General features: G+C 46.5%; 3 protein-coding genes across 5 annotated transcripts in view; 1 reads left to right on the top strand and 2 right to left on the bottom strand.

Moving 5' to 3' along the window:
• The window catches only part of LOC144686054 (kinesin-II 85 kDa subunit-like), an 80,023-nt gene extending 75,902 nt beyond the window's left edge, over positions 1 to 4,121 (top strand). For all 3 annotated transcript variants that reach the window (XM_078551212.1, XM_078551213.1, XM_078551211.1), the window contains 2 exons: positions 2,163 to 2,313; positions 3,144 to 4,121. In XM_078551212.1, the coding sequence (XP_078407338.1) occupies positions 2,163 to 2,313; positions 3,144 to 3,328 (336 nt within the window). In that variant the 3' untranslated portion in view covers positions 3,329 to 4,121. The remainder of the gene's footprint in view (positions 1 to 2,162; positions 2,314 to 3,143) is intronic.
• Positions 4,122 to 16,937: 12,816 nt separating this feature from the next.
• LOC144686052 (putative UDP-sugar transporter protein SLC35A4) lies at positions 16,938 to 18,221 on the bottom strand. The gene has a single exon (XM_078551209.1). It carries the CDS (start codon positions 18,079 to 18,081, stop codon positions 17,074 to 17,076), a length of 1,008 nt encoding a protein of 335 aa, XP_078407335.1. The 5' UTR covers positions 18,082 to 18,221; the 3' UTR covers positions 16,938 to 17,073.
• On the bottom strand, positions 18,166 to 25,702 carry LOC144686053 (SLC35A4 upstream open reading frame protein). Its single transcript, XM_078551210.1, has 3 exons — positions 25,612 to 25,702; positions 19,669 to 19,767; positions 18,166 to 18,572 (listed from the first exon to the last, which is right to left on the bottom strand). The coding sequence occupies exons 1-3, from the start codon at positions 25,624 to 25,626 to the stop codon at positions 18,375 to 18,377; spliced, it is 312 nt and encodes a 103-aa protein (XP_078407336.1). The 5' UTR covers positions 25,627 to 25,702; the 3' UTR covers positions 18,166 to 18,374.
• Positions 25,703 to 26,244: the final 542 nt, after the last annotated feature.

Below are 26,244 nucleotides of genomic sequence, written 5' to 3'. Positions count from 1 at the left end.
AGGTCCCCTGGATCTGATGGGTTGCATCTTAGGACATTGATGGAAGTAGCTACAGAGATAATGGATGCACTTGTAATAATCTTCTAAGAATCCTTTGATTCTAGAAAAGTCCCAGAAGATTGGAAAACTGCCAATGTAACACCCTTATTCAAAAAGGGAGGGAGACAAAAAGCAGGTAACTATAGGCCATTTAGCTTTAACATCCATCATTGGGAAAATGTTAGGGTCCATTATAAAGGATATAATGGCAGAGCATTTAGAAATGCATAATATAATCAAGCAGAGTCAGCATGGCTTCATGTAGGGGAAATCATGCCTGAAAAAAATTATTAGAATTCTCTGAGGAGGTAACAAGCAGGATAGATAAAGGGGAACCAGTAGACGTAATATATTTGGATTTCCCAAAGGCATTCAACAAGATACCACATATAAGGCTACTTAATAAGATCCCATGGTGTTGGGGGTAGTATATTAGCATGGATAGAGGATGGATGACTAATAGAAAACAGAGAGTTGGGATAATGGGGGCATTTTCAGGATGTAACTAGTGGAGTGCCACAGGGATCAGTGTTGGGGTCACAATTATTTACAATATATTTTAATGACTTAGATGAGGGAAGTGAATGTACTATGGCCAAGTTTGCAGATGACACAAAAATAGGTGGGAGGGCAAGTGGTGAGGATGACACAAAGAGTCTACAGAGGGATATATACAGGTTAAGTGAATGGGCAAAAACTTGGCAGATGGAATATAATGTGGGAAAATGTGAGGTTATGCATTATGGCATGAAGAATAGAGGAGTTAAATATTATTTACATGGAGAAAGACTGCAGAAAGCTGCAGCACAGAGGGATTTGGGGGGTCCTCGTGCATAAATCACAAAAAGCTAACATACAAGTTTAACAGGTAATAGGGAAGGCAAATGGAATGTTGACCTTTATTTCAAAGGGAATGGAGTATAAAAATAGGCAAGTCTTGCTAGAAGTATACAAGGCATTAGTTAGACCACACCTAGAATACAGTGAAGAGTTTTGCTTCCCTTTGTCTAAGGAAAGATATACTGGCATTGGAGGCAGTCCAGAGAAGGTTCACTAGGTTGATCCCGGGTATGGAGCGATTTTCTTATGAGGAGAGGTTGAGTAGGTTGGGCCTGTACTCATTGGAGTTTATAAGAATGAGAGGCGACCTTATTGAAACATATAAGATTCTTAGGGGCTTAACAGGGTGGATGCTGAGAGGTTGTTTCCCCCTGTGGGAGAGTCTAGGACCAGAGGGCATAATCTCAGAGTAAGGGGTCACCCATTTGAGGCAGAGATGAGGAGGAATTTCTTCTCTCAAAGGGTAGTGAATCTGTGGAATTCTTTACCGCAGAGAGCTGTAGAGGCTGGGTCATTAAGTATATTCAAGGCCAGTTCATCTGTTTTGGGGGTACTTGAAGAATGAATGTTGGCCCAGCCATCAGGAGAAATTCCCTCCTCTTCTTCTAATTGTGGCATAGGATCTTCAACAGCTGCATGAACTGGAAGACTAGATCTCAGTTTAATGCCTCATCTGAAAGTTTTTTTTTCCCTTTATTCTTTCATGGGATGTGGGCGTCACTGGCATTTGTTGCCCATCCCTAATTACCCTTGAACTGAGTGGCTTGCCACTCCATTTCAGAGGGCAGTTAAGAGTCAACCACATTGCTGTGGGTCTGGAGTCACATGTAGGCCAGACTGGGTAAGGACAGCAGATTTCCCTTTCCTAAAGGACACTTGTGAACCAGATGGGTTTTTACAACAATCGATGATAGTTTCACGGTCACCATTACTGAGACTAGCTTTCAATTCCAGACTTAATAATTGACTTTTAAATTCCACCAGTTGCCGTCGTGGGATTTGAACTCATCACTCCAGGGAATTAACCTGGGCCTCTGGGTTACTAGTCCAGTGACATTGCCACCATTCCCCACAGTGACAGGCACGATTGTGTCAAACTTTGATGTGTAAATTAGGAAGAGTTTCTAGATGGTCAGTGGCGCTGAGCCCCCAGCTGTTCCTGGTTGAAATAACTTGCCATTGTTTCAATGAAGCACCAGATATTTTGTGACGAATTTTGTGAACCTGGAACAACTTTCGTTACTTATAGAAGAAGGAATCCTCTTTTTGCCTCCGTCTCCAAGGTCCTTCGTGAATTTCGCGAGGCCTCTCAGCTGCAACTGGACGGGCTGGAGAAACGCTATCGCAAGTTGCTGCAAGATGCAATTCAGGATGCGGTGTATCTCGCTGCCCAGAAACAGCAACTGGAATTAGGAAAGAAACACTTAAAGGAGGGTAAGTGATTGATGCAGATAGGGTTTGGAATGGGGAGGAGTGGGGTGGGGAGGGCTTGAGTGAGGAAGACTGGCGTGAATAGGCTGGAGTGAGAAAAAAATATGGAGTGACTGGATGACTATAACATCATTATTTGATTATCATTTGGATAGTCTATTACCACTGGAAACAAAGATCCTGAAAAGGGAGACAATTGTTATCTCCATTTTCTTAGTTCAAGTTTCCATTTTAAAGTTCAACCTAAACAGTGAGGAATGTTTAATGGGGGAGGAGAGGGAGGGCCGCTACCAATCCTTACCCTGTCTCACGCATGCATTTTTCAGCAGCGATAGCAGTCAGGAGTAGGCGAGTTCCAGTTAACCCAGAAACATGGAAATTAATTAGTAAATCACCTAAACGCACCCAAATTGTGATCAGTGAACCTTCATCTGTCAGGCGCCACCCCTAATTTTCTTAACTGGCTGCAGCTATTGGACAAGGTCCCAAGGAGATGTTTGATTGTCCTAGAACTTCTGGTATCTCATTGGCCGTAAAGTGTTTTGGGACATCCTGAGGTTGTGAAAGGTGCTATCGAAATGTAGGTTCTAATATTCCAGATTGCATGAAAGCCTAGTGGGTGTCATCAGCAGCCCAGGGTTATTGGCAATAGTTGGGGTGTGACAAAGGTATTGTGCAAATGCACCAATGGGGCATCAGGGCTTTAATCCTGAGGATGGGTTGTCATTGAGCTTTAATGCTCTTTATGAGCAATGACAATGGATTGTCAATGAGCTTTAAGCACGCTAAAGTCCTGTTACAATGCGGTGACCATCCTTCATCTTCAATTGCAGTCATTGCTGAGCTCCGCGACCAGCTCTCTGTGTCAAAACAGCAAGGGGTGATTCCTCACCAGAGGGAAGGGGAGACAGACGGACATCAGGATGAATTTCCTCATCAGGGCAGGTCGATTGACGGACAGGGAATGCACGTTGGCCAGACTGATGATCACCGTCTTCATGATAAGGAAGGGTTCTAAAAAGTTAAATCACAATCGTTTGTTTCCACCAGCATCGGAGACACAGTAAAATAGAAGATACAAATCAGAATTCGAAGGGAAGCATTCTATACATTCACCATTCTCTCTGTACAGTTAAATCTTTTCACTCTCCTAAGTTTGATACTTATACCTTATTAGCAGCTCTGGCATTGTCGGTGGAGAGAGAAACTGTTAACGTTTTAAGTCCAATATGACTCTTCTTAGGTACTTATACTTTCTTGTTGTGACCATATTAAAGGAACTGATATTTACCTTATTTGTATCCTTTAGGATCTTGAGTACATTTTAAAAAAATTAATGTGGACATTGTTGCCTGTCCCTAGTATCCTGAGAATGTAGTGGTGGGCCCTTGTGATGGTTTACTGTAACAGAAAACTTATAGGCCTCTTCAGGTTTTTTTATCCGTTCATGGGATGAGGGCGTCACTGGATAGACCAGCATTTATTGCCCATCCCTATTTGCCCTTGAGAAGGTGGTGGTGAGCTGCCTTCCTGAACCACTTCAGTCCATGTAGTGTAGGTGCTGTTAGGGAGGGAGTTCCAGGGTTTTGACCCAGCGACAGTGAAGGAACGGTGAAATATTTCCAAGTCAGGATGGTGAGTGACTTGGAGGGGAATTTCCAGGTGGTGTCGGCTGCTCTTGTCCTTCCAGATGGTAGTGCTTGTGGGTTTGGAAGGTGCTGTCGAAGGAGGCTTGGTGAGTTTCTGCAGTGCATCTTGTAGATGGTACACACTGCTGCTGCTGTGCGTCGGTGGTGGAGAAAGTGAATGTTTATGGATGGGGTGCCAATCAAGTGGGTTGCATTGTCCTGGATGGTGTCAAACTTCTTGAGTGTTGTGGGAGCTGCACTCATCCAGGCAAGTAGAGACTTGTGTCTTCTGGATGGTGAACAGACTTTGCGGGAGTCAGGGGGTGAGTGACTTGCTGCAGAATTCCTAGCCTCTGACCTGCCGTTGTAACCACTGTATTTATGTGGCTAGTCCTGTTCAGTTTCTGGTCAATGGTAACCCCGAGGATGTTGATAGTGGGGGATTCAGTGATGGTAATACCATTGAATGTCAAGAGGCAATAGTTATATTCTCTCTTGTTGGAGATGGTCATTGCCTGATACTTCGGTGTTACTTGCCACTCGTCAGCCCAAGCCTGAATATTGCCCGGGTCTTGCTACATTTCGACCTGCACTGCTTTAGTAGTTCATGTCCAAATGCAACAGACCTGAAGTCAAGTTAGGAGTTAGGAGTCAACACCATTGCTATTGGGACTGCTGCACAAGTATTTGACAATGAAGGAAAGCTGAAAATGTAGTTTAAAATTATCATAATTTAGGGTTTGATTTGTACAAAACTATCACTGATAGTTCAGTCTGCTGACTTGGTGATTGGTGCCAAGGTTGTGATTTATACTTTATGAGCAGCATCTGAAGATTATTATAATTTGCACACGTTGTGTTCAGCACATATCAGCCAAGATTTTCCTGACAAGAGAAATGATGGTGAGACTGGTGGCACTCTCATTCTTTACACACAAATGGTACAGCAACCTCAGGCCAGGGGAGATGGAAGGTTAAACTCGAATACCCAAATGTTATGACTGTTTTGCATGTTCTGCTGTTAGCTTTGTGAAAATGACATCCCATTGTCTGCCTCACAAGTGAGATGCATTGATCAGCTGCTGTACTGGGGTAGTAGATACAAACTGAACCCACCAAAGTAAGTTAACTCTTGTTCATTCCAGTTTAAGTACCCTTTTTAATAGAGTGTTAATTACTTCAAATCAAACTCTCTGGCACTGAAAATGAACAATTACGACTGTAGAGTCTTGTTCCTTCAGGTATTAATTGCTGTTGGAAATTTTAAAAAGTAAAATTTATCATTTTACCTTTTTAAAACTTTTCCTTTTGCTTTCTTCAGTTCAATCTCTCCCTTTGTATCTGATTTGACATTGAATTCACCCACTCTAATTTATACTTCTTTCTCAGTCCTCGTGCAATCCTTCATTTTAATTGGTTAAGGAGACACTCAGCTGTTTATCCTCTTCACTCAAGCTCCGGATACTTGATTTCTGCTTGCTGACCTGATATGAGCTCACATTTTCAGCAATTTGCTATGCAAAATATTTAAAAACTTAAAGTGCAAAGGCAAGACAACTAATGACAAACACCGTTAAGATGCCCTGTTACAGTGGCTGCAAGGGCAGGTCAGAGGCTGCATATTCTGCGTTGGGTAACTCACTTCCTGACTACCCAAAGCCTGTCCATCATCTACAAGGCACAAGTCAGGACTGTGATGGAATACTCTTCACTTGCCTCGGTGACTGCAACTCCAACAACACTCTAGAAGCTTGACACCATTCAGGACAAAGCAGCCGCTTGATCAGCACCCAATCCACAAACATTCACTCCCTCCACCACCAACACACAGTAGCAGCAGTGTGTACCATCTACGAGATGCACTGCAGAAACTCACCAAGGCTCTTTTTGACAGCACCTTCCAACCTCGCAAACTCTACCATTGAGAAGGACAAGGGCAGCAGATGCATGGGGACACTACCACCTGCAAATTCCCCTCCTTGTCACACACCATCCTGACCTGGAACTCAATTGCTGTTCCTTCACTGTCGCTGGATCAAAATCATGGAATCCCTAACAGCACTGTGGACGCATGTTAGGAACTAGAGATAGTTTTAAGTAAGTTATATTTGTATTTGTGGGTTTTAGGAACCAAATGTAGTTTTAAGTTTAATTTATATTCTTTTTTATTTGTGTTTTAAGAAAGGTTTAGGTTTGGTTTCAGTTTAGAGTTTTTGAGAGATGGAGCCGGCAAGTCTGGGAGCCTTTGTATACATGCGTTTTTAATAAGGTTTTAGGACTCTTAAAGTGGAGAGATGGGTCACCAAGGGGTTAGTAGTTTAGGGAAGTTAAAAAAAAACAAACGCAGAGTAGCAAAAAAAGTTGTGCTGTTGCCTAGCAACAGGGGATCAGAGAGAGGCCCACAGAAATACAGGGAGGGGCAAGAAAAGCAGTTTTTAGGTTTCAGTTGGTATGATTATACTACAGGGTGAAGACAAGAAAGATATAAGACTTTAGCTAGAAATGATGCCAGATTGTTAAGGAACTCAAATGTATTGCTCTAAAGTTAAAGTTATAATGAATTTAGAGTGAGTTTTCTCAATATCTACAGGAGATACCAGTTGTGGAAGGATTTCTATTGAATGTTCAGAAGTCTACTGGAAAATAAACCTTTTGCAATTGAATCAGCTCTACCCACTTGCTCTACCCTTGGTGTGGAAATAGTGGCACCTTTTCACTAGAGTGTTGGGTCTGTTAAGGGTATTGCTGAGATAAAAGGGATAGCATGAGTTTGAATAATTTTTTTTGTAAAGAAAGCTTTTGGCATACTGGCCTTCATAAATCGAAGTATTGAGTATAGGAGTTGGGATGTTATGGTGAGGTTGTATAAGACATTGGTGAGGCCAACTTTGGAGTATTGTGTGCAGTTCTGGTCACCTAACTACAGGAAGGACATCAGTAAGATTGAGAGAGTGCAGAGAAGATTTACTAGGATGTTGCCGGGTCTTAAGGAGTTGAGTTACAGGGAAAGATTAAACAGGTTAGGACTTTATTCCTTGGAGCGTAGAAGAATGAGGGGAGATATGATAGAAGTTTACAAAATTATGAGGGGTATAGACAGAGTAAATGTGAGTAGGCTCTTTCCACTTAGATTAGGAGAAATAAACACGAGAGGACATGGTTTTAGGGTGAAAGGGGAAAGGTTTAGGGGGAACTTCTTCACTCAGAGAGTGGTGAGAGTGTGGAACGAGCTACCATCTGACGTGGTGAATGTGGGCTCACTCTTAAGTTTTAAGAATAAATTAGATAGATACATGGATGGGAGAGGTCTGGAGGGTTATGGACTAGGTGCAGGTCAATGGGACTAGCGGAATAATATTTCGGCACAGACTAGAAGGGCCGAATGGCCTGTTTTCTGTGCTGTAGTGTTCTATGGTTCCTTGGTGTCTGTGTTGAAATCTTTCCAATCTTCTTGTTGTCTACTGTAATATATTTAATGTTTCTTGTTTAATAAATGTTTTATCTTTTTGTTAAAAGTCAACAGCAGGCTCTTGTGAATGTTGCAGTAAGTACCCTCCACAGTTTAAAATTTTAAAAAAAGTTATGTTCTAGCTAGCCAGGTTCCATTCTGGGATCTGACTTGTCCAGTAATAACATCAGCCAGGACCCTAAGTGTACCTAAACCACATAGACTGCAGCGGTTCAAGGCAGTGACTCACCACCACTTTCTCAAGGACAATTAGGGATGTGACCTAGTCAGCAACACCCACATCCCATGAGGTTTTTTAAAAAGTAGTCTGGCGTGTTGTATTCTGTATCCCTAAACATCCATGAAACCAATAAAAAATTGAATGGTAAAATATTTAATTTCATTTACTTTGAGGTTACGAGCAAAGTGTCTATTTTCTAACATTGTTCAGTAATTGTACTGTGGTAGATTTGATGAAGGCCAGATAATCTATTTATAAATATTGGCCAAGACACTGGGGATAACTCCCTTGCTGCTCTTCAAAATATTGCCATGGGATCTTTTACATCCACCCGTGCAGGGAGATGGGGCCTCGGTTTAACATCTCATTCAAAAGATGTCAGCTTTGACAGTGCAGCTCACCCTCAATCCTGCACTGGAGCGTCAACCGTGAATTTTTTTTGCTGAAGCCCTGGACTGGGCCTTGAACCTGGAACCTATGGATTCAGAAAGTGTGAGACCAACTAAGCCAACGCACAGCACAGAAACAGGCCATTCAGTTCAACTGGTCCATGCCATTGTTTACACTCCACCTGAGCCTCCTTCCACCACATAAACATATTCTTCTATTCCTTTATCCCTTACATTTTTATCCAGCTTCCCCTTAAACGTATACTATTTGCCTTAATTACTCTTTGTGGGAGTGAGTTCCACATTCTCGTCACTCTCCAGGAAAGGAAGTTTCTCCTCCATCTTAATTTATGGTTCCTAGCCCTGGTCTGACTCTCAAGTAGAAGCATCTTTTCAACATCGACCCTATCAAACCCTTACATTATTTTAAAGACCTCTATCAGGTCAACCCTCAAGTCTTCTCTTTTCTATCTAGTGCCATCAACAAAAGTAGGATCAGGGAGAGAAAAAAACTCTATTCACCCAGACACTTTCCATTGGGATCTACGGTCTTAACTGCAATTTAACATATAAATAGGAGGCATAGAGTACAAAAGCAAGGAAGTCATGGTGAACCTTGATAGGACACTAGATCAGCCTCATCAAGTATTACGTCCAATTCTGGGTACTGCACATTAGGAAGAAGGCAAAGGCTTTAGAGAGGGAACAGAAAACATTTATGAGATTAATTCCAGGGATGAGGGACATGAGACAGATTGGAGAAACTGTGTTCATTCCTTAGAGAGGGCGGACAAGAGATTTGATAGAAAACAAAAACAAAAATACCTGGAAAAACTCAGCAGGTCTGGCAGCATCTGTGGAGAGGAACACAGTTAATGTTTCGAGTCCGCATGACTCTTCAACAGAACTAAGGAAAAATAGAAAAGAGGTGAAATAGAAGCTGGTTTAAGTGGGGGGGAGGCGGAGGGGGTGGGGGTTTGGGACAAGAGAGCTGGATAGAGGGCCAGTGATAGGTGGAGATAACCAAAAGATGTCACAGACAAAAGGTCAAAGAGGTGTTGAAGGTGGTGATATTATCTAAAGGAATGTGCTAATTAAGGGTAGAAAGCAGGACAAACAAGGTACAGATAGCCCTAGTGGGGGTGGGGGGGTGAAGGAATCGAAAAAGGCTAAAAGGTAGAGATAAAACAATGGATGGAAATACATTTAAAAATAATGGAAATAGGTGGGAAAAGAAAAATCTATATAAATTATTGGAAAAAACAAAAAGGAGGGGGAAAAATCAGAAAGGAGATGGGGATGGAGGAGAGAGTTCATGATCTAAAATTGTTGAATTCAATATTCAGTCCGGAAGGCTGTAAAGTGCCTAGTTGGAAGATGAGGTGCTGTTCCTCCAGTTTGCGTTGAGCTTCACTGGAACAATGCAGCAAGCCAAGGACGGACATATGGGCATGAGAGCAGGGTGGAGTGTTGAAATGGCAAGCGACAGGGAGGTCTGGGTAATGCTTGCGGGCAGAATGAAGGTGTTCTGCAAAGCGGTCACCCAGTCTGCGTTTGGTCTCTCCAATGTAGAGGAAACCGCATTGGGAGCAACGAATGCAGTTCAAAAACAGTTCCTCTGACATGTCCTCCTTCTTCCTTAACCGAGGTTTTCCACCCACGGTGGTTGACAGGGCCCTCAACCGTGTCCGGCCCATCTCCCACGCATCCGCCCTCACACCTTCTTCTCCCTCCCAGAAACATGATAGGGTCCCCCTTGTCCTCGCTTATCACCCCACCAGCCTCCGCATTCAAAGGATCATCCTCCGCCATTTCCACCAACTCCAGCATGATGACACCACCAAACTCATCTTCCCTTCACACCCCCTGGCGGCATTCCGTAGGGATCGTTCCCTCCGTGACACCCTGGTCCACTCCTCCATCACCCCCTACACCTCAACCCCCTCCCACGGCACCTTCCCATGCAACCGCAGAAGATGCAACACCTGCCCCTTTACTTCCCCTCTCCTCACCGTCCAAGGGCCCAAACACTCATTTCAAGTGAAGCAGCATTTCACCTGTACTTCCTTCAATTTAGTCTACTGCATTCATTGCTCCCAATGCGGTTTCCTCGACATTGGAGAGACCAAACGCAGACTGGGTGACTGCTTTGCAGAACACCTTCGTTCTGTCCGCAAGCATTACCAAGACCTCCCTGTCGCTTGCCATTTCAACACTCCACCCTGCTCTCATGCCCACATGTCCGTCCTTGGCCTGCTGCAATGTTCCAGTGAAGCTCAACGCAAACTGGAGGAACAGCACCTCATCTTCCGACTAGGCACTTTACAGCCTTTCGGACTGAATATTGAGTTCAACAATTTTAGGTCATGAACTCTCTCCTCCATCCCCATCCCCTTTCTGATTTTTCCCCCTCTTTGTTTCTTTCCAATAATTTATATAGATTTTTCTTTTCCCACCTATTTCCATTATTTTTAAATGTATTTCCATCCATTGTTTTATCTCTACCTTTTAGCCTTTTTCGATTCCTTCACCCCCCACCCCCACTAGGGCTATCTGTACCTTGTTTGTCCTGCTTTCTACCCTTAATTAGCACATTCCTTTAGATAATATCACCACCTTCAACACCTCTTTGACCTTTTGTCTGTGACATCTTTTGGTTATCTCCACCTATCACTGGCCCTCTATCCAGCTCTCTTGTCCCAACCCCACCCCCACTTAAACCAGCTTCTATTTCACCCCTTTTCTATTTTTCCTTAGTTCTGTTGAAGAGTCATGCAGACTCGAAACATTAACTGTATTCCTTTCCACAGATACTGCCAGACCTGCTGAGTTTTTCCGGGTATTTTTGTTATTGTTTTTCAGCATCCGCAGTTTTTTGCTTTTATCTAAGAGATTTGATAGAGGTGTTCAAATTCATGAGGGACCTAAACAGAGTAGATAGGGAGAAACTGTTCCCATTGGCTGAAGGATTGGGAACCAGGAGATACCAAGTTAAAGTGATTGTCAAAAAGAACCAACGGCGACATGAGGAGAATCTATTTTTAATGCAACGAATGGGTTAGTTCTAGAAAGCACTGTGAGCATGTGGTGGAGGCAGATTCAACTGTGGCTTTTAAAAGGAAATGGGATAATCACCTGAACAGCAAATATTTTCAGGGTTGAGAGGAGAGGGTGGGGAAGCAAAACTCAGTTGCCCTTGCAGAGAGCTGGCACAAACATGATGGGCCAAATATCCTCCTCCTGCATTGTAACCAATCTATGATTATCAAATCCACTAACCTTTCAGATGTCCTCTGACAACTCAGGAATCGCGACATAAATAACACTGGAACAAGTCTTGAAAAATAGCTTTATAAAATACCTTTAATTTATATAACATAACTTATACTGATTATGTATACATCGTGGTGATAGCAAAGAATCTTCCAGAATTCCAGAGTTACATTTCTTTTTTAAAAAATATAAAACGGTCCAATGCACTTTCCTTTTCTTAAAAACAGGACGTTTGCCTGTTGTCACTGAAAATTTTAATAGAAAAAAAGTTTGAAAATATATTGCAAGACAGTCTGTATTTGCCAAGTTCAGTCTGTTCTGCGTTTCCAGTTTTTTTCTCATTGCCCAGTTACTTTAGTTTTGCAATGAATCGTGGTCACAAAAAGCACCCAGATTTCTAAAGGCTGGATACTGGACCCTAATAAACTTGTCCTGATTGATTTCTACCGCGTAATAAGGTGGTTCCTGTGAATAAGGTGGTGGAGGTGGGGAGCGGGTTTGTAAATCAGAGAGCATCCTGATTTCAGTGCCAAACTGGTTTAGATATTCACTGAACAGCAAAGAATTTCCTGAAGCAGTGTAACTGGGTAACTGCGCCGGAATTTGCATTAATTTACCAGTCAACCGGTCACAGTGTAATTTCCTGAGCATCTCACTAGAATAAGCCGAAAGGTAAAACAAATGGAAAGGAGTGTTAAAAATTGAAAGACGTGCATTGTCTGAATGCTGGTCATTCTGATGTCATCGTATACAAAATTTATTGCGGGTCTCTGAGGAAAATTTTTTTTTAAAAACTGGAGAAAATTGTCATGAAAACCTGAAATATAATCTAGGGTCTCACTGAATCTAAACTTTTTAAAGCGTAGGTATACAGCCCACTGAAAACCTGCAGAAATTCAGGACATTTGCTGTATTTTCGCATGGGGCTATTTTGATAAGCTAGGTTTCGAACAATCAGCTTAAAACAGGGGAAATTTAGATGCAGCATAAACATTTAAGTCACTTAGACCCGAATTTCCTCCATCTTCTAAGTCAGCATTGCATTGGTGCAAGTCTTCAGGAAATTCTGGGCCAGTCTATGACATTTGCAGCCACGGAAAGCCAGACATTGTTCTCAAGAATATATTTTCAAAGCAGTTAGGTTTGGGTTGTGAAGTTAGTTAGATACCACTTTCTGTGCCCAAAGCGGTTGGATTGATGACAAGACATGAATTTATCCAGCATTCTCATCTACAATAATGGTACTCAGTTAAGGCCCATAGGGTGGGACAATCTTATTCATTTTCCCTTTCATTGGCAGCTCTCAGCAGATCTGCTGCTTTACCAGTTTCTTTGGGTGTTTGTTCGCATCTCTGGGACATTCCTGAACTGGGGTTTAGGACAGGCGAAGTGGGAGTCATTTAATTAAATATATACATTTATATTCATTCATGTGGTTCTCCCTCAAGGAAGCCCCTGCTTAAGGTTGTGATTTTCAACAAAACTTTACCACTGGTCTTCAGTCAGTAAACAAATATTTGCCCTCTTCTCAAGCATAGCAGTGTTGGAGAAAAGAGGTGGGTATAAAAAAGGAAAAGGAATCTCTTTGCATTAATCACAATGCCTTCCCCACTTTAGATTTCAACAGTTGGACTGCAAACTCCAGTTTCTACAACAACTGGACCTAAAACAAAAAATCAAAACGTGCAAAGTTTATGAAAAACCTGAAACTGGTCTCCAAGAAACCCAAATAAATTATACCAAAAAAAAAGACATTCAAAAAAAAAAGCACCCTTGTATTTATTTTTGGTGAATTCTGGAGGAAAGGCACAGAGTGTTTAAGAGCTGTGAAATGCAATGGTTTCAACTTTGGTCACCCATTATTCCCCAAGTCCTGTATGGTGTGATTAGACACGGAGTAAAGGTTTCTCAGCCCCACCACTTCCTCCAGGGGAGCAGAGATGTGAATTCCTCCCACAGATACTGCCCTGCAGTTTCTTCCAACAGCAACACAGTCACTGTAAGCTCACCACTTTGAGGGGCCTGTCTGGAAACTGCAGAATCCCTTCAGCTGAGCAGACAACAGGTCACTGTAACGTGAGCAGCATTTGAACGGAGCTCCCCTGACGTGAAAGGGCACATCTAAACTCATCACACCACCTCAGCGACTTACAATTCTAAATTTCCAGCGCATGAATGAGAAAATTAGATATAAGGCATGCATTGATACATGTACATTATTGTGTTTTTGGTATAAGAGGCCGCAGCTAAAGCCTTTAAAGGGTTAAAACAGGCATTTAACCCTGAACAGTGAAATAGCTTTTAAAATAATGATTTTCTATTCAGAAAAGAAACATAAATATTTTCTCTACATTTCTAATGCTCACTAATACAATGCAACATTCTTATGTGCACATCATTTGCATACTTTTAAATGGTTATATTGCGCCATTGCAAAAAAGTACACAATGAATTAGGGAATTTTTGAGCAAGTTCATCTATAATGTGTAAACGTGGCAAGATCACTCCAGATGCACTTCATTTTTGAAGTTTCATAGCTCACAACCCATGGTGTCCGCGTCTATGGTTAACAATGATGTTAACAGAGAGAGGGCTGTGCCTTGGAATAATCTCTTGGCAACATAGAAAACAAAGTGCTGAAATGCCCAAGTCGGTTGGCACCTTAAAAATAAGAGGGGGATTTTGTTTTAGTTTATTTTCTTCTTGAAGGACAACAGATTCATGGGTGCAAGCAGGCCTCTGGTAATCTGATATGAGGGATCACAGGACAGCTGGTGCGAGACACGAGGGAGCGTCCAGCAAGTAACCTAAACAAGTGGTTATTCTCCATGGGGAGGCTTTAGTGTTGGTTGGGAAATTAATCGTGGGGACACCTGAAGACCATCTGCCTACTCAACTAATGCCCTCCTGGAGTCACTATAGGAATTGGGCTCTCCAATTGCTGGTCAGGATGGGGGTGGGGGGGGGGGGAGGCAGCCAACCCATCAAGGGGTGAGGCGCAGGGGAAGGGTACTGCTCATCACGGCTCCTGTATGTGCAGAGATAAACTTCCAGTGACATCTGAAAGTCCCTAGCTTGCGGGTAGGAAATTGGGAAGCCCCTTCTCCCAGGAAAAGGAGAGATACAGGCACACTTCCAACCTACCTGCCCTAAACCTGCTGGATAATCACTGGAGTGTGGCCAGGAAGCATATGTGCCATTGTTTCAGGCATCGACCTTCATCAGGACCGAAATTGGACAGTTGCCCCTCAATGACAAAGAGAAAGCCCACCCACTACCACCTGATCAGGGCAACATCACCATCACCCAAGTCTCTTCAACTGGGGGTGAGGATGCCACCATTGATGAGAAGTTGAACCAGGCAACACCATGGCTAACAAGGGGAGCCACAAAGATAAGGAAGTTCTTGAAACAATGCCTGGTTCATCTTGACAGGAGTTGTTCTGCAAAGTTACTCAGTGCCTTGGATTTCAAGGGCTGAGTGCTGGAGTAGAAGGAGTCTTCACCACTTCTGGCTGCTACCCAGGAAGCACAGGTGGATACTCTGACCTGATCAGGTGTGATGCCACCTGTGGTTAAGCAGCTGATTGTACTTGGGCTAGGGACTCGAGATATGACTGACATCAATGGAACTCCATCCCAAAAATAAATCAATTGTTAAAGGACAAGTTAGAAAGTAGCAAAGGTTGAATGAGGAATGGATCAGTCAAGCATTCACACTGTTACAGGTGTATAGGGCAGAACAAGTTTCTGGAGGTAAGCTCAACCTGTTGAAAGATTATGCTGAAGATGTTAAATTGCCTTTCCTCTTCCAGGTGCTAACTTGTCTACTGCACCATTCTAGCTTTACTCCTGTTTTCAGTTGGTCAGCCTGATAGTCAGTGCGGAAATTGAAGAGCAATGATTTCTAGGAAAGGCACTATCCTATAGGTGCTGTGATCAACCCCCCTCTTACATCGCTACACTTCAGACTGTCAGCTATCATTCAGTGGATACCTCTGATGGGCAACAGGGAGACAAAGGCAGCTTCAGATATTGACATTCAGCACACTGAAATGAGTTAGAGAGAGAAGAGAAACTCCAGAAAGCTGAAGCTAAAGCTGAGATTTGAAGTTAACATGAGAAAAAATTATTTCGAAAGGGACGCGGTGTAACATTAAAACTAGACTCAAGCTGTTCAGGAGGGAAATCTGAAAGCACTTTCACCATACAAAGGGTAATAGAAATCTGGAACTCTCTCACCCAAAAGCCAGGAATTAGAGATTTCCACACTGAGACCCATTTATGTTATTAGGTAAGGAGGTCAAGGGATAGGGAGCAAAGATGGATAAATGGGGTTGGAGTAGGCTCGAAGGGCTGAATGGCCTATTCCTAGGAGGACAGATATTGTTTTCATGTCCAGTAAGATAATTATTAAAAAGACAAAAAGGAAAGTTCAGGGAGTTTTGTTTAAGTTTTCCCTTGCTTCAGTTTTCAGACTGCAGAAAACCCAACCGGCAGTCTGGCTCCCCAGGATTATCTTTAAAGGCAGCTTGAAGTCACACAGCCTCCACGACACTGAGGAAAATCAGTTTCATGTTTGTGGCTTCGAGAGAGGGCCTCAGCAGTGAGGGAAGACTGGGGTTGGCCGGGCTCAGAGGTCAAAACTTAAAGCAAAATGGGATACACAACCTGAACTAACCCTAGACTTTCCCTCCCTTTTTAGCCAACTGTATGGTTACTTCAAACCCACCTCAAGCAGCCAAGAAAATTTCAAAGGATCCTCAAATTACCCCCCAACCCCAAAATATTGTTGCAAGTTCCAGGTGACAAAGTCCCAAAATTCTGGACATCACCGCCATAGTCAACAGGAGTTGGCAACTCCAGTTGTGCATTACCTTGGTGATTTCTTCATATCTCCCACCTCTAGCCACTCCTGACACACCACTGTCTGCCCAACACGTCCATCCTCGCGAAGCCCTGCCTTACACTGCTAACTGGGAAGCGAACAGATTCCCTGTCACCTGATTGGACGATTCCTGGGGCCAAGTAAAATGACAAAAACATTTAAAGAAAACGAAGGGGGTAAAGGTTCTAGTTTAAAGAACGCCCCTGAGTTTTCTTTTGTTAAATTGCAACACTGCCTTGGAGATTAATCTGTTCACCTGCCAACTGGCGGTGGAAGGCGGGGCTGTGAGGATGGATGTGCTGGGTGACCAATGGCAGGTGGGGGAGTGGTTAATAGGTGGGAGGACATGATGAAACCTCCAGGGTAATGTACAACTAGATTTGGGAACTCCTGTTTACCATGGTGATGGTCAGCGTTTTGGGACTTTGTCACCTGGGTCTTTCACGACATTTTGGATGTGAACATTTATAACTCCCGGAGGCTGCAGGCCAATCCTGGAGGGTTGGTAACCCTCATAGCAGAAAGTGGAAGAAAGATGAAGAAAATTAAGTTGCAACCAGAGCCACAGCAGTAAGAATGTGAATAGTGGCAATAATGCAGCTACCTGATTGGTTGAGTTTGAGGTTCCCCAACACGTATCCTGTACAGTGTTCAGTTTAAGACATTATAGGGTATATCAGCCCAATGCCAGAAGCAACTGCACCGCTATTCCCATCCTCACTTCAGTGACATTAACAGAGGGCCCCAGAAGGCGAGGTAGACTGAATCAGGTTGGGGTCAGAGTTCAGAAAACCTAACACAAAAGGTATTCTGCAAATCAAGAAACACCAAATGGTGGTGAGGTAGGGAGCAGACAAACTGAACCCAAACAAAAACCATGACCCTATTAGTCAGCATTACCTAACTCGATAGTAGAGATGAATAGCTGTACAGATCAGCCCCACTGCCACAATGAATAAAGGGGTGAGTTGGAGGTTAAACAAGAGGACAGAAAGGATTGCGTTAACCAACATGGAGCAGGAAATTATAAATAGTCTGGTGATGTTGTTGTTGTACTTCATGACGATAGACATCAGCAACCCATTCAGAGCCTGGGTGGCAATTATCACAGCCACCCAGGCCGAGTATCCCTCAAAGAAGCTAACAGGGGAGCTGGCTGCGTGCATGATGGAATTAACAGCGACCCCGAAAGTGTACAGGAACAGGTTCTGCAGGTTGAGGGACAGCGGCTGTGACTTCAAAGCCCACTCGGTGTACACGGCAGAGAGGCCTGATATCGAGCAGTAGGCGGTGATGGCGACTGCTCCCCATGGTGTGATGTAGAGGTGGGCATGCACTGCTGGCTCCACTTCCCCAGGCTGGCCACGCAGAGCACCGGCGTGGCAGGCCCCGGCTACCATCAGCAGGAAGAGTGCCAGCCACTTGAGCATGGGCAGCCGCTGGCGCAGGAGGAGGCTGAAGGCGGCGGCGGTGGCAGCAATCTTGAGGTTGCTCAGCACCTGGAAGGTCACGGGGTCCATGTGGTGCTGCATGTGGACGACCAGGTTGTTGTTGACGGCGTAAAGGGAGGCGGGCACAGCGAAAGGGAGGGCCGAGCGCACAGAGATGGCGCCGCTGCTGGCGAGCGGGCTGCGGTCACAAGTTAGGAGCAACACGGAAGACACGAGTTTTGCCAGCTCAACCAGGACCACGACGGAGGAGGAGCTGAAGGGCACCCTCCCGTCCACCTTGCACAGGCCGATCAAGGGGGCGTGCGAGCCATAGGCGAGCACGGAGAGCAGCAGCACGAGACCCCAGCTGAACCGAGCCCTCATCTGAGCCTTCGCAGGAGGCAAGCCGAAAGTACTGGAGTCTTCCACAGCATCCATTTCTTTTCTGAAGCAGCGCACCAAAACTAAGCTCATTTATGCTAAAGAAGTAAATGCCGACGGATTAGTTGCAAGGCCAGGAAAGAGGCGATGGGGGTGGACAGAGAAGCAAGGCGGCAATTGTGCATTCACAAGCACCCGTCTTTCAGTCAGATTCATTGAAAGTTTCAAGCTACAGCCAGTCAAGTTACAGTAAGTTGCTTACACCAATAATATCAAAGGTCAGTTGCTCTCCAAGCTTATGTTCGATTGTCCTGCAATTCCCCCGTCCCTGACACTCGGGACAGATCCAACTGGCTCCCAGGCTGCGGCGGTGGGGAAAACGTTCCTTATTTTGGTCCTTTCTTCATCGAGTTCAGGTAATTTTTGATTGTGTTTTCTACATTGGGGATGTTGTAGTTTTGGGCTGCGTAAATCCCGGTGGCCGTCCCCACCAGCACGCCGAGGACAGCAGAAGCTCGCAGTTTTGCCACAACGTATCCTGCCAGGAATCCCTTCAGGAACGGAGAAGCCAACAGGGAGCCACCCTGGAACAGGAGCAAATTCAATCAGGTTTAGTGGTTTGCCAAAGTCTGGTCTTGCACTTGACCCCGAGCTGAGCTTCTGACTCCAAAACCCGCTCCGTCACCAGGAACACCTACTTCCATCTGCGTAACATTACCCATCTCTGCCCGCCTCAGCTTAACTGCTGCTGGAACCGTCATCCAGGCCCTTTATCATTTCTAGATCAGCCGTTCCAATTCTCTCCTGACCGGTCTCCCACTGTAACCTCTGTAAACTACAGCTCCTGCAAAAACCTGCTGTCCATAACCAAGCTCACACCAAATCTCATTTACACTTCACTCGTGCTTGCTGACCTACACTGGCCCCTGGGAAGCCTCCATTTAAAAATTCTCAACCTTGTTTACAAACACCTCCAGGGCCTCACCCTCCCTACCTCTGCAGCAACCTCCTTCCCTACAACCCTCCAGGATCCCTGTGCTCCTCTAGTTACTGACTCTTACACCACTGGGAACAGTTTCTCCTTATTTACTCTATCAAAGCCATTCACGACTTTGAACACCTTTACTCCTTAAACTCTCTGCTCTAAGGAGAACAAGCCCCAGCTTCTTCAGGGTCTCCCCACAACTGAAGTTACTCATCTCTGGAACTGTTCTAGTAAATCTCTCCTCCACCCCCTTGACTCTTTCCTAAAGAGTGATGTGCAGAACGGGACACAATACTTCAGCTGAGGCCTGACCTGTGATTTATAGAGGTTCAGTAAAGCCTCCTTGTTTTTGTACTCTGCATCATTATTAAAGCCATGGATCTCAAGCTCTTTAAAAAACACATCGTACCATCTTTAAAGATTTGTGTACATACTCCCCTAAGCTTCTCTGTTCCTCCACCCCCTTTACAATTCTATCACTTAGTTCAGATTGTCACTCCCCATTCTTCCTCCAAAAGTGGATCTCTTTACACGTGTGTTCGATTTCATCTGTTTTAAGGATAAACTGCTAGGTGACACATAATTAAATTTAATCGCTGCTTGTTAACCAGCAGCTGTGAACAAGATGCTCTTCGCACTGTCCACATGAGGCTGAAAGGATTTTTTAACTTCACTACAGTGCTTCTGATACTCACATTGGGCAATCCCATTTGGACCTCCTCCTCCACCCTCCGCTGGATGCTTTCTAGTTGGCCCTTCAGCTGCGCAAGATCCTTCAGCTTGCCCAGGGTATCCTGCAACAAGAATATCCCAATGTTATTGGAAAGAGACCCAGTGAGAATGTATAAGACAAACTGCAGCAAACACTTATTTAAGCTTCCAAATTGGTGGTGGGGGAGGGGAGGGTAGGAAACCAGGACTTCAGGCACCATTATCTGCTGTTGCTCATCCATTCGTGGATGTTACACAGAAGACAGGCACTTACAGCAGCACAAACTGAGATTTGACAAAATTTGCCACATCTGCAGTAGTGTACGCAGTTCTGGTCGCCACACCATAGGAAGGATGTGATTGCACTGGAGAGGGTGCAAAGGAGGTTCCCCAGGATGTTCCTTGGGCTGGAGTTTTTCAGCTATGAAGAGAGGCTAGATAGGCCGGGGCTGTTTTCGTTAGAGCAGAGAAGGCTTAAGGGGGTACCTGACTGAGGTGTACGAAGTTATGAGGGGCACAGATAGGGTAGATAGGAAGAAACTTTTCCCCTTTTCCCCATGGAGGGGTCAATAATCAGGGGGCATAGATTTAAGGTAAGGGGCAGAAGGTTTAGAGGGGGTTTGAGGAATTTTTTTTTCACCCAGAGAGTGGGGAGTATCTGGAACTCACTGCCTGAAAGGGTGGTAGAGGCGGGAACCCTCACAACGTTTATGAAGTATTTAGATGAACACTTGAAACACCACAGCACACAGGGCTACAGGTCAGATGCTAGAAAATGAGATGAGAGTAGATAGGGGCTTGATGACTGGCGTGGACACGATGGGCCAAAGGGCCTCTTTCTGTGCTGTAAAACTCTATGACTCTAAAATTAATTGCACTGGGGAGCTTGACCTATTGGTGATGTTGGTAAGAAGCTTATTTAACACACTTTAGGGAAAGACTAGAACATAGTGGTAATGTCACTGGATGAGTAATCCAGAGGCCCAGGCGAATGCTCTGGGGACATGGGTTCAAATCCCATTAAGGCAGCTGGTGGGATTTAAATTCAATTAATAAATCTGGAACATAAAGCCAATCTCAGTAATGGCGACAATAATCTTTGATTGCTGTAAAAACCCATCTGGTTCACTAACGCCCCTTTAGGGAAGGAAATCTACCATCCTTACCCGTTCTGACCTGGATGTGACTCCAGGCCCACAGCAATGTGGCTGACTCTTAACTGCCCACTGAAATGGCCTAGCAAGCCACTCAGTTCAAGGGCAATTAGGGATGGGTAACAAATGCTGGCCTTGCCAGCGACGCCCACATCCCTTGGAAGAATAAAAGGGAAAAACAAAGCACGGTGGTACCAATAAGCGAACACAGGATCACTGCAGTCGGACAGGCTGGTTACACAGCAACAGTCACACACTGAGAGACAGCTGGTGACGGGTGTGTGCAATTAAGCAGCAGCTTTTAGTACAACTGGGCCTTTTCTATTAGAAAACAGGTCACGGGGCGAAATGATTGAAGTGCATGAAAGGATGGGACAGGGCAGATAGAAGCAGATTGTTTCCAACCATCCACAAAGAGATTAAACGGAAGAGGTTTTATTGTAGAAAACTCTCTTTAAACAGAGTTGCGCGGCTGTGGAGTTCAGTTTCACGGACTGCAGTTTAGACAGAAAGCAGGTCAGTCAATATTCGAGTCGGGATGAAAGGATATGGGAACGGGCAGTTAATTAAAAAGGAGGAGCATGATTTGTTCTCATGGAGGATAAGTGCCGACACCGACTGCTTGAGCCAAATGCCCTGTTTTTGTTGGAATTTCAATGTGACGTTATGAGTACAGTTCACCAGGCAAGGCAATATGGGTGGGTAGCTCCCAGGAGTTGAACAATGTTGCTGAGACAGAAGAGCTGTCACTGGACAGTGAGGTACATCTTTTTTCATGGGATGTGGGCATCGCTGGCTAGGCCATCATTTATTGCCAACACCTAATTGCCCTTAAGGTGGTGGTGAGCTGCCTTCACGAACTGCTGCAGTCCATGTGGTGTAGGTACACCCACAGTGCTGTTAGGGAGGGAGTTCCAGGATTTTGACCCAATGACAGTGAAGGAACAGCGATATATTTCCAAGGAATACTGGGACTTTGAGGGTTTAAATTTTAAGGACAGGTTGACAGGTGTTCCCATGAGCTTATAAGATTGGTGGGTGACCTCATCGAGCTGTCCCGTTCCCCTATCACCCCTGCAATGGCTCCCGGTCAAACAATGTCTTGATTTTAAATCACTCCATGGCCTCGCCCCTCTCTATTTCTGTATTTTCCTCCAGCCTCACAACCCTCCGAGATATCTGCGCTCCTCTTGTGCGCTCCCAAATATAATTGCTCCACCACAGGTAGCCCTGTCTTCAGTTGCCTAGGCCCCAAGCTCTGGAATTCCCTCCCTACACCTCCATCTCGCTTTACTCCTTTAAGATACTCAAAACCTACCTCTGTGACCAAGCTTTTGGTCATCTGACTAAATATCTCCTTACGTAGCCCAGTGTCATACTTTGCTTTAGAATGCTCCTGTGAAACACCTTTGAATATTCCTTTATGTTAAAGGCGCTGTGAAAATATAAGTTGTTGTGGGAATAAATGGAAAGAACTCTGGTTGGGGAGGAGTCCCAAACAAGGGGAGTAAATTTAAAATTAGAGCCAGGACATTTAAAAGTGACCTCTTCGGGGGACACAGTAGTCCAGGCTAGTGCTCTGCAGACATAGGTTCAAATCCCACCATGGCAGCTGGTGGAATTTAAATTTAATTAATAAAATCTGGAATTGAAATCTAGTCTCATGAAGCGATCATCGATTATGGTAAAACCAATCTGGTTCACAAATGTCCTTTACATGTGACTCCAGATCCACAATAATGTGGTTGACTCTGTCTCCATTGGTGAAGAGAAGAATGAGAGATGATCTTATTGAAACATATAAGATCCCGAGGGGGCTTGACAGGGTGGATGCGGAGAGGATGTTTCCCCTCATGGGGGGAGACTAGGACTAGGGACAGAGTTTAAAAATAAGGGGTCTCCCATTTAAGACAGGGATGAGGAATACTTCTCTCTCTCTCTCAGGGTCGATAGTCTGTGGAATTCTCTTCCCCAGAGAGTTGTGGAGGCTGGGTCATTGAATATTTTTAAGGCTGAGTTAGATTCTAGATTGATAAGGGGGTCAAAGGGTATGGGGGGTAGACAGGCAAGTGGCGTGCAGGCCACAATCAGATCAGCCTTGATCTTATCAAATGGTGGAACAGGCTTGAGGGGCTGAATGGCCTACTCCTGCTCCGAGTTCCCATGTTTGTACGTACATATGTAGTTGGGTCAAACAGCCTGCTTGTGTTGTAATCTCAGCGTGATAAGACACTATGTAAAACACAAGTGTTATTTATTTACATGCATGGGGTGTGGTGCCAGATGCAGCCTCCACAGTATCCCAGCAATGATGGTCAAAGGTAACTGATAGGTTGGTGCGGTTGCACATATAGAGCAAGCAGCATCTTGTATAGGATCATCACAGGAAAGGGATTGGAATGTGTAAGGCCATTATCAGAATTAACAGCTTGAGAGAGAAAATAGGAGGATGAGAAAAAAATGGCAAAAGCAAACCAATAAACATCCCAACAGCAGAAAGGGAGGTAATGAGTGAAATGGCCTAAAAGCTGCTCAACAGAACCCAGTTTCTGTGAATGACACTGGACTAGGTATCAGTGTTTTCCCACCCTCTGCCCGTAAGGCTGAAACTCTCATATTTAACACTGTTTCATATGAACATACGAATTAGGAGCAGGAGTAGGTCACTCAGCCCCTTGAGCCCACTCTGCCATTCAATAAGATCATGGCTGATCTGATTGTAACCTCAACACCACATTCCTGCCTACCCCTGATAACCTTTCACCCCCTTGTTAAACAAGAATCTATCCAGCTCTGCCTTAAAAATATTCAAAGACTCTTCTTCCACTGCCTTTTGAGGAAGAGTTCCAAAGACTCTCAACCCTCTGAGTGAAAAAATTTCTCCCCATCTCGCCATCCACACCCTTAAATCGCTGCACCGCTTTATGCTGCTCCACACCCACCCCACTTTATATCCCCGGGGCCCCTCACCCCACACCCACCCCCCACTTTATATCCCCCGGGCCCCTCACCCCACACCCACACCCACCCCCCACTTTATATCCCCCGGGCCCCTCACGCCACACCCCTTGATGCCCCCACAACCCCTTCCCCCTCATCCCATCCCTTTAAGCCCCCCACACCACTTTACAGCCCCACCCTCTTTATGCCCCACAACTTCTCACCCACCCCCTCCCTCCAAACCCACCTTCCCACACTAACTCCCATCACCTTCGCCCATTTCCCATCACCCTTCCCTTCCCCCAAATCCCCAACCTCTGCCATACTCCATCAGCCCCTTCCCTTCCCGCATCCCCTCCCCCAATTTCCCAATCCCTGCCATATGCCCCACTCCCCATCCACTTCCCCTCCATACACAATCCCTCACCTCCTCCTTGCCCCACCCAGTCTCCTGCTCAACTCCCTCCCTCCCTCCTCCCCACCTCGACATATTCCCCACCAAAGTCCTCTCATTCCGCCCCCCATGCAAACCCCTGCCCAATCCCCTCTACTCCTACATTCCCCACCCACCCCCGCACCCCTGCCCACCATCCCAGCCCCGCCCCCATCCCCCCCAACCCCAGGCCCCCCCACCCACCATCCCACCCAACCCCCCAACCCCCCCCACGATCCCATCCCCCCAACCCCATCCCAGCACCCCCTCCCTCCTCCCCATCCCAGCCCCTCCTCCCCCCATCCCAGACCCCCCTCCCAGCCCCTCCTCCCCCCATCCCAGACCCCCCTCCCCCCATCCCAGACCCCCCTCCCCCCATCCCAGACCCTCCTCCCCCCTCCCCCCTCCCAGCCCCTCCTCCCCCCTCCCAGCCCCTCCTCCCCCCTCCCAGCCCCTCCTCCCCCCTCCCAGCCCCTCCTCCCCCCTCCCAGCCCCTCCACCCCCCTCCCAGCCCCTCCAACCCCATCCCAGCCCCTCCTCCCCCCTCCCCCCAACCCCATCCCCTCCTCCCCCCCTCCCCCCAACCCCATCCCCTCCTCCCCCCCTCCCCCATCCCAGCCCCCCTCCCAGCCCCTCCTCCCCCCCCAGACCCCCCAACCCCATCCCAGCCCCCCCAACCCCATCCCAGCACCCCCTCCCCCCTCCCAGCCCCTCCTCCCCCCTCCCAGCCCCTCCTCCCCCCTCCCAGCCCCTCCTCCCCCCTCCCAGCCCCTCCTCCCCCCTCCCAGCCCCTCCTCCCCCCTCCCAGCCCCTCCTCCCCCCCCCAGACCCCCCAACCCCATCCCAGCCCCTCCTCCCCCCTCCCAGACCCCCCTCCCCCCTCCCAGACCCCCCTCCCCCCTCCCAGCCCCTCCTCCCCCCTCCCAGCCCCTCTTCCCCCCTCCCAGCCCCTCTTCCCCCCCTCCCCCCAACCCCATCCCAGCCCCCCTCCCAGCCCCTCCTCCCCCCCCAGACCCCCCAACCCCATCCCAGCCCCTCCTCCCCCCTCCCAGCCCCTCCTCCCCCCTCCCAGCCCCTCCTCCCCCCAACCCCATCCCAGCGCCCCCCTCCCCCCACGCCCCCCCTCGCCCCAACCCCCCCCACTCCTCCCTCCTAACCCCCCAGCACCCCCCCCCCCTTTATGTTCCCCTCCTTTAACCCTCTTCCACTCTAATCGGGCCCAACTGGGCCGCACAAGCGACAAACATCAACGGGAACAATTCACATTCAAACTAATACCAATGTTCGCCCCCCACCCAGGGGGTGGGGTGAAGGCCTGTGCTCCCAGACCCCTCCCCCTCCCCCTCCCCCTCCCCCTCCCCCAATATCCCCCAGACCCTCCCCGCAGCCGGCTCACTGACCTTGTCATCCGCCATCTTACCCGCGCCTGCGCACTCCGCTCTTTCCCCTGCCTGATGGCTGCGCACGCGCGGTGTCCGGCAGCCGGTCAAGTTGCGATGCTGCCGCTGGAGGGCGGTGTGGAGCTCCAACTGGGAGATTGCCAAAGCTGCCCCCTCCTGGTAGAACCTGGAGCTAACACCCACCCCCCGACACTGAATGATTCATTCTGAACCCTGAGTGAAAGCTTGAGAGTTACAGTCATGGAACCATTACGGCACAGAAGGAGGCCAATCAGCCCATCGGGTCCATGCCAGCTCTCCAAGGAGCAATCCAGTCAATCTCATTCCACGCTCTGTCCCTGCAAATTTATTTCCCTCCAGTGCATAGTCAATTGAAATCATTCATTGCCTCTGATTCCACCCTCGTGGGCAGTGAATTCCAGGTTATTACCACTCACTGCGTAAAAAGTTCTTCCTTACATTCCCCCCCTGCCCCCATCCTCATGTGTCCCCTAGTCCTTGTATCATCAACTAATGGAAACACTTTTTCTTTGTCTATCTTATCTCATGCTGCCGTTATCTTGTACACCTCTATTAAATCTCCTCGCAATCTCCTTTTCTCCAAGGAGAGCAACCCCAACTTCTCCAACCCAA

The sequence above is a fragment of the Cetorhinus maximus genome, chromosome 10 (assembly GCF_964194155.1).
Source record: "Cetorhinus maximus chromosome 10, sCetMax3.hap1.1, whole genome shotgun sequence".
Lineage (NCBI taxonomy): Eukaryota > Metazoa > Chordata > Chondrichthyes > Lamniformes > Cetorhinidae > Cetorhinus > Cetorhinus maximus.
This window is presented reverse-complemented; position numbering and strand designations above follow the sequence as displayed.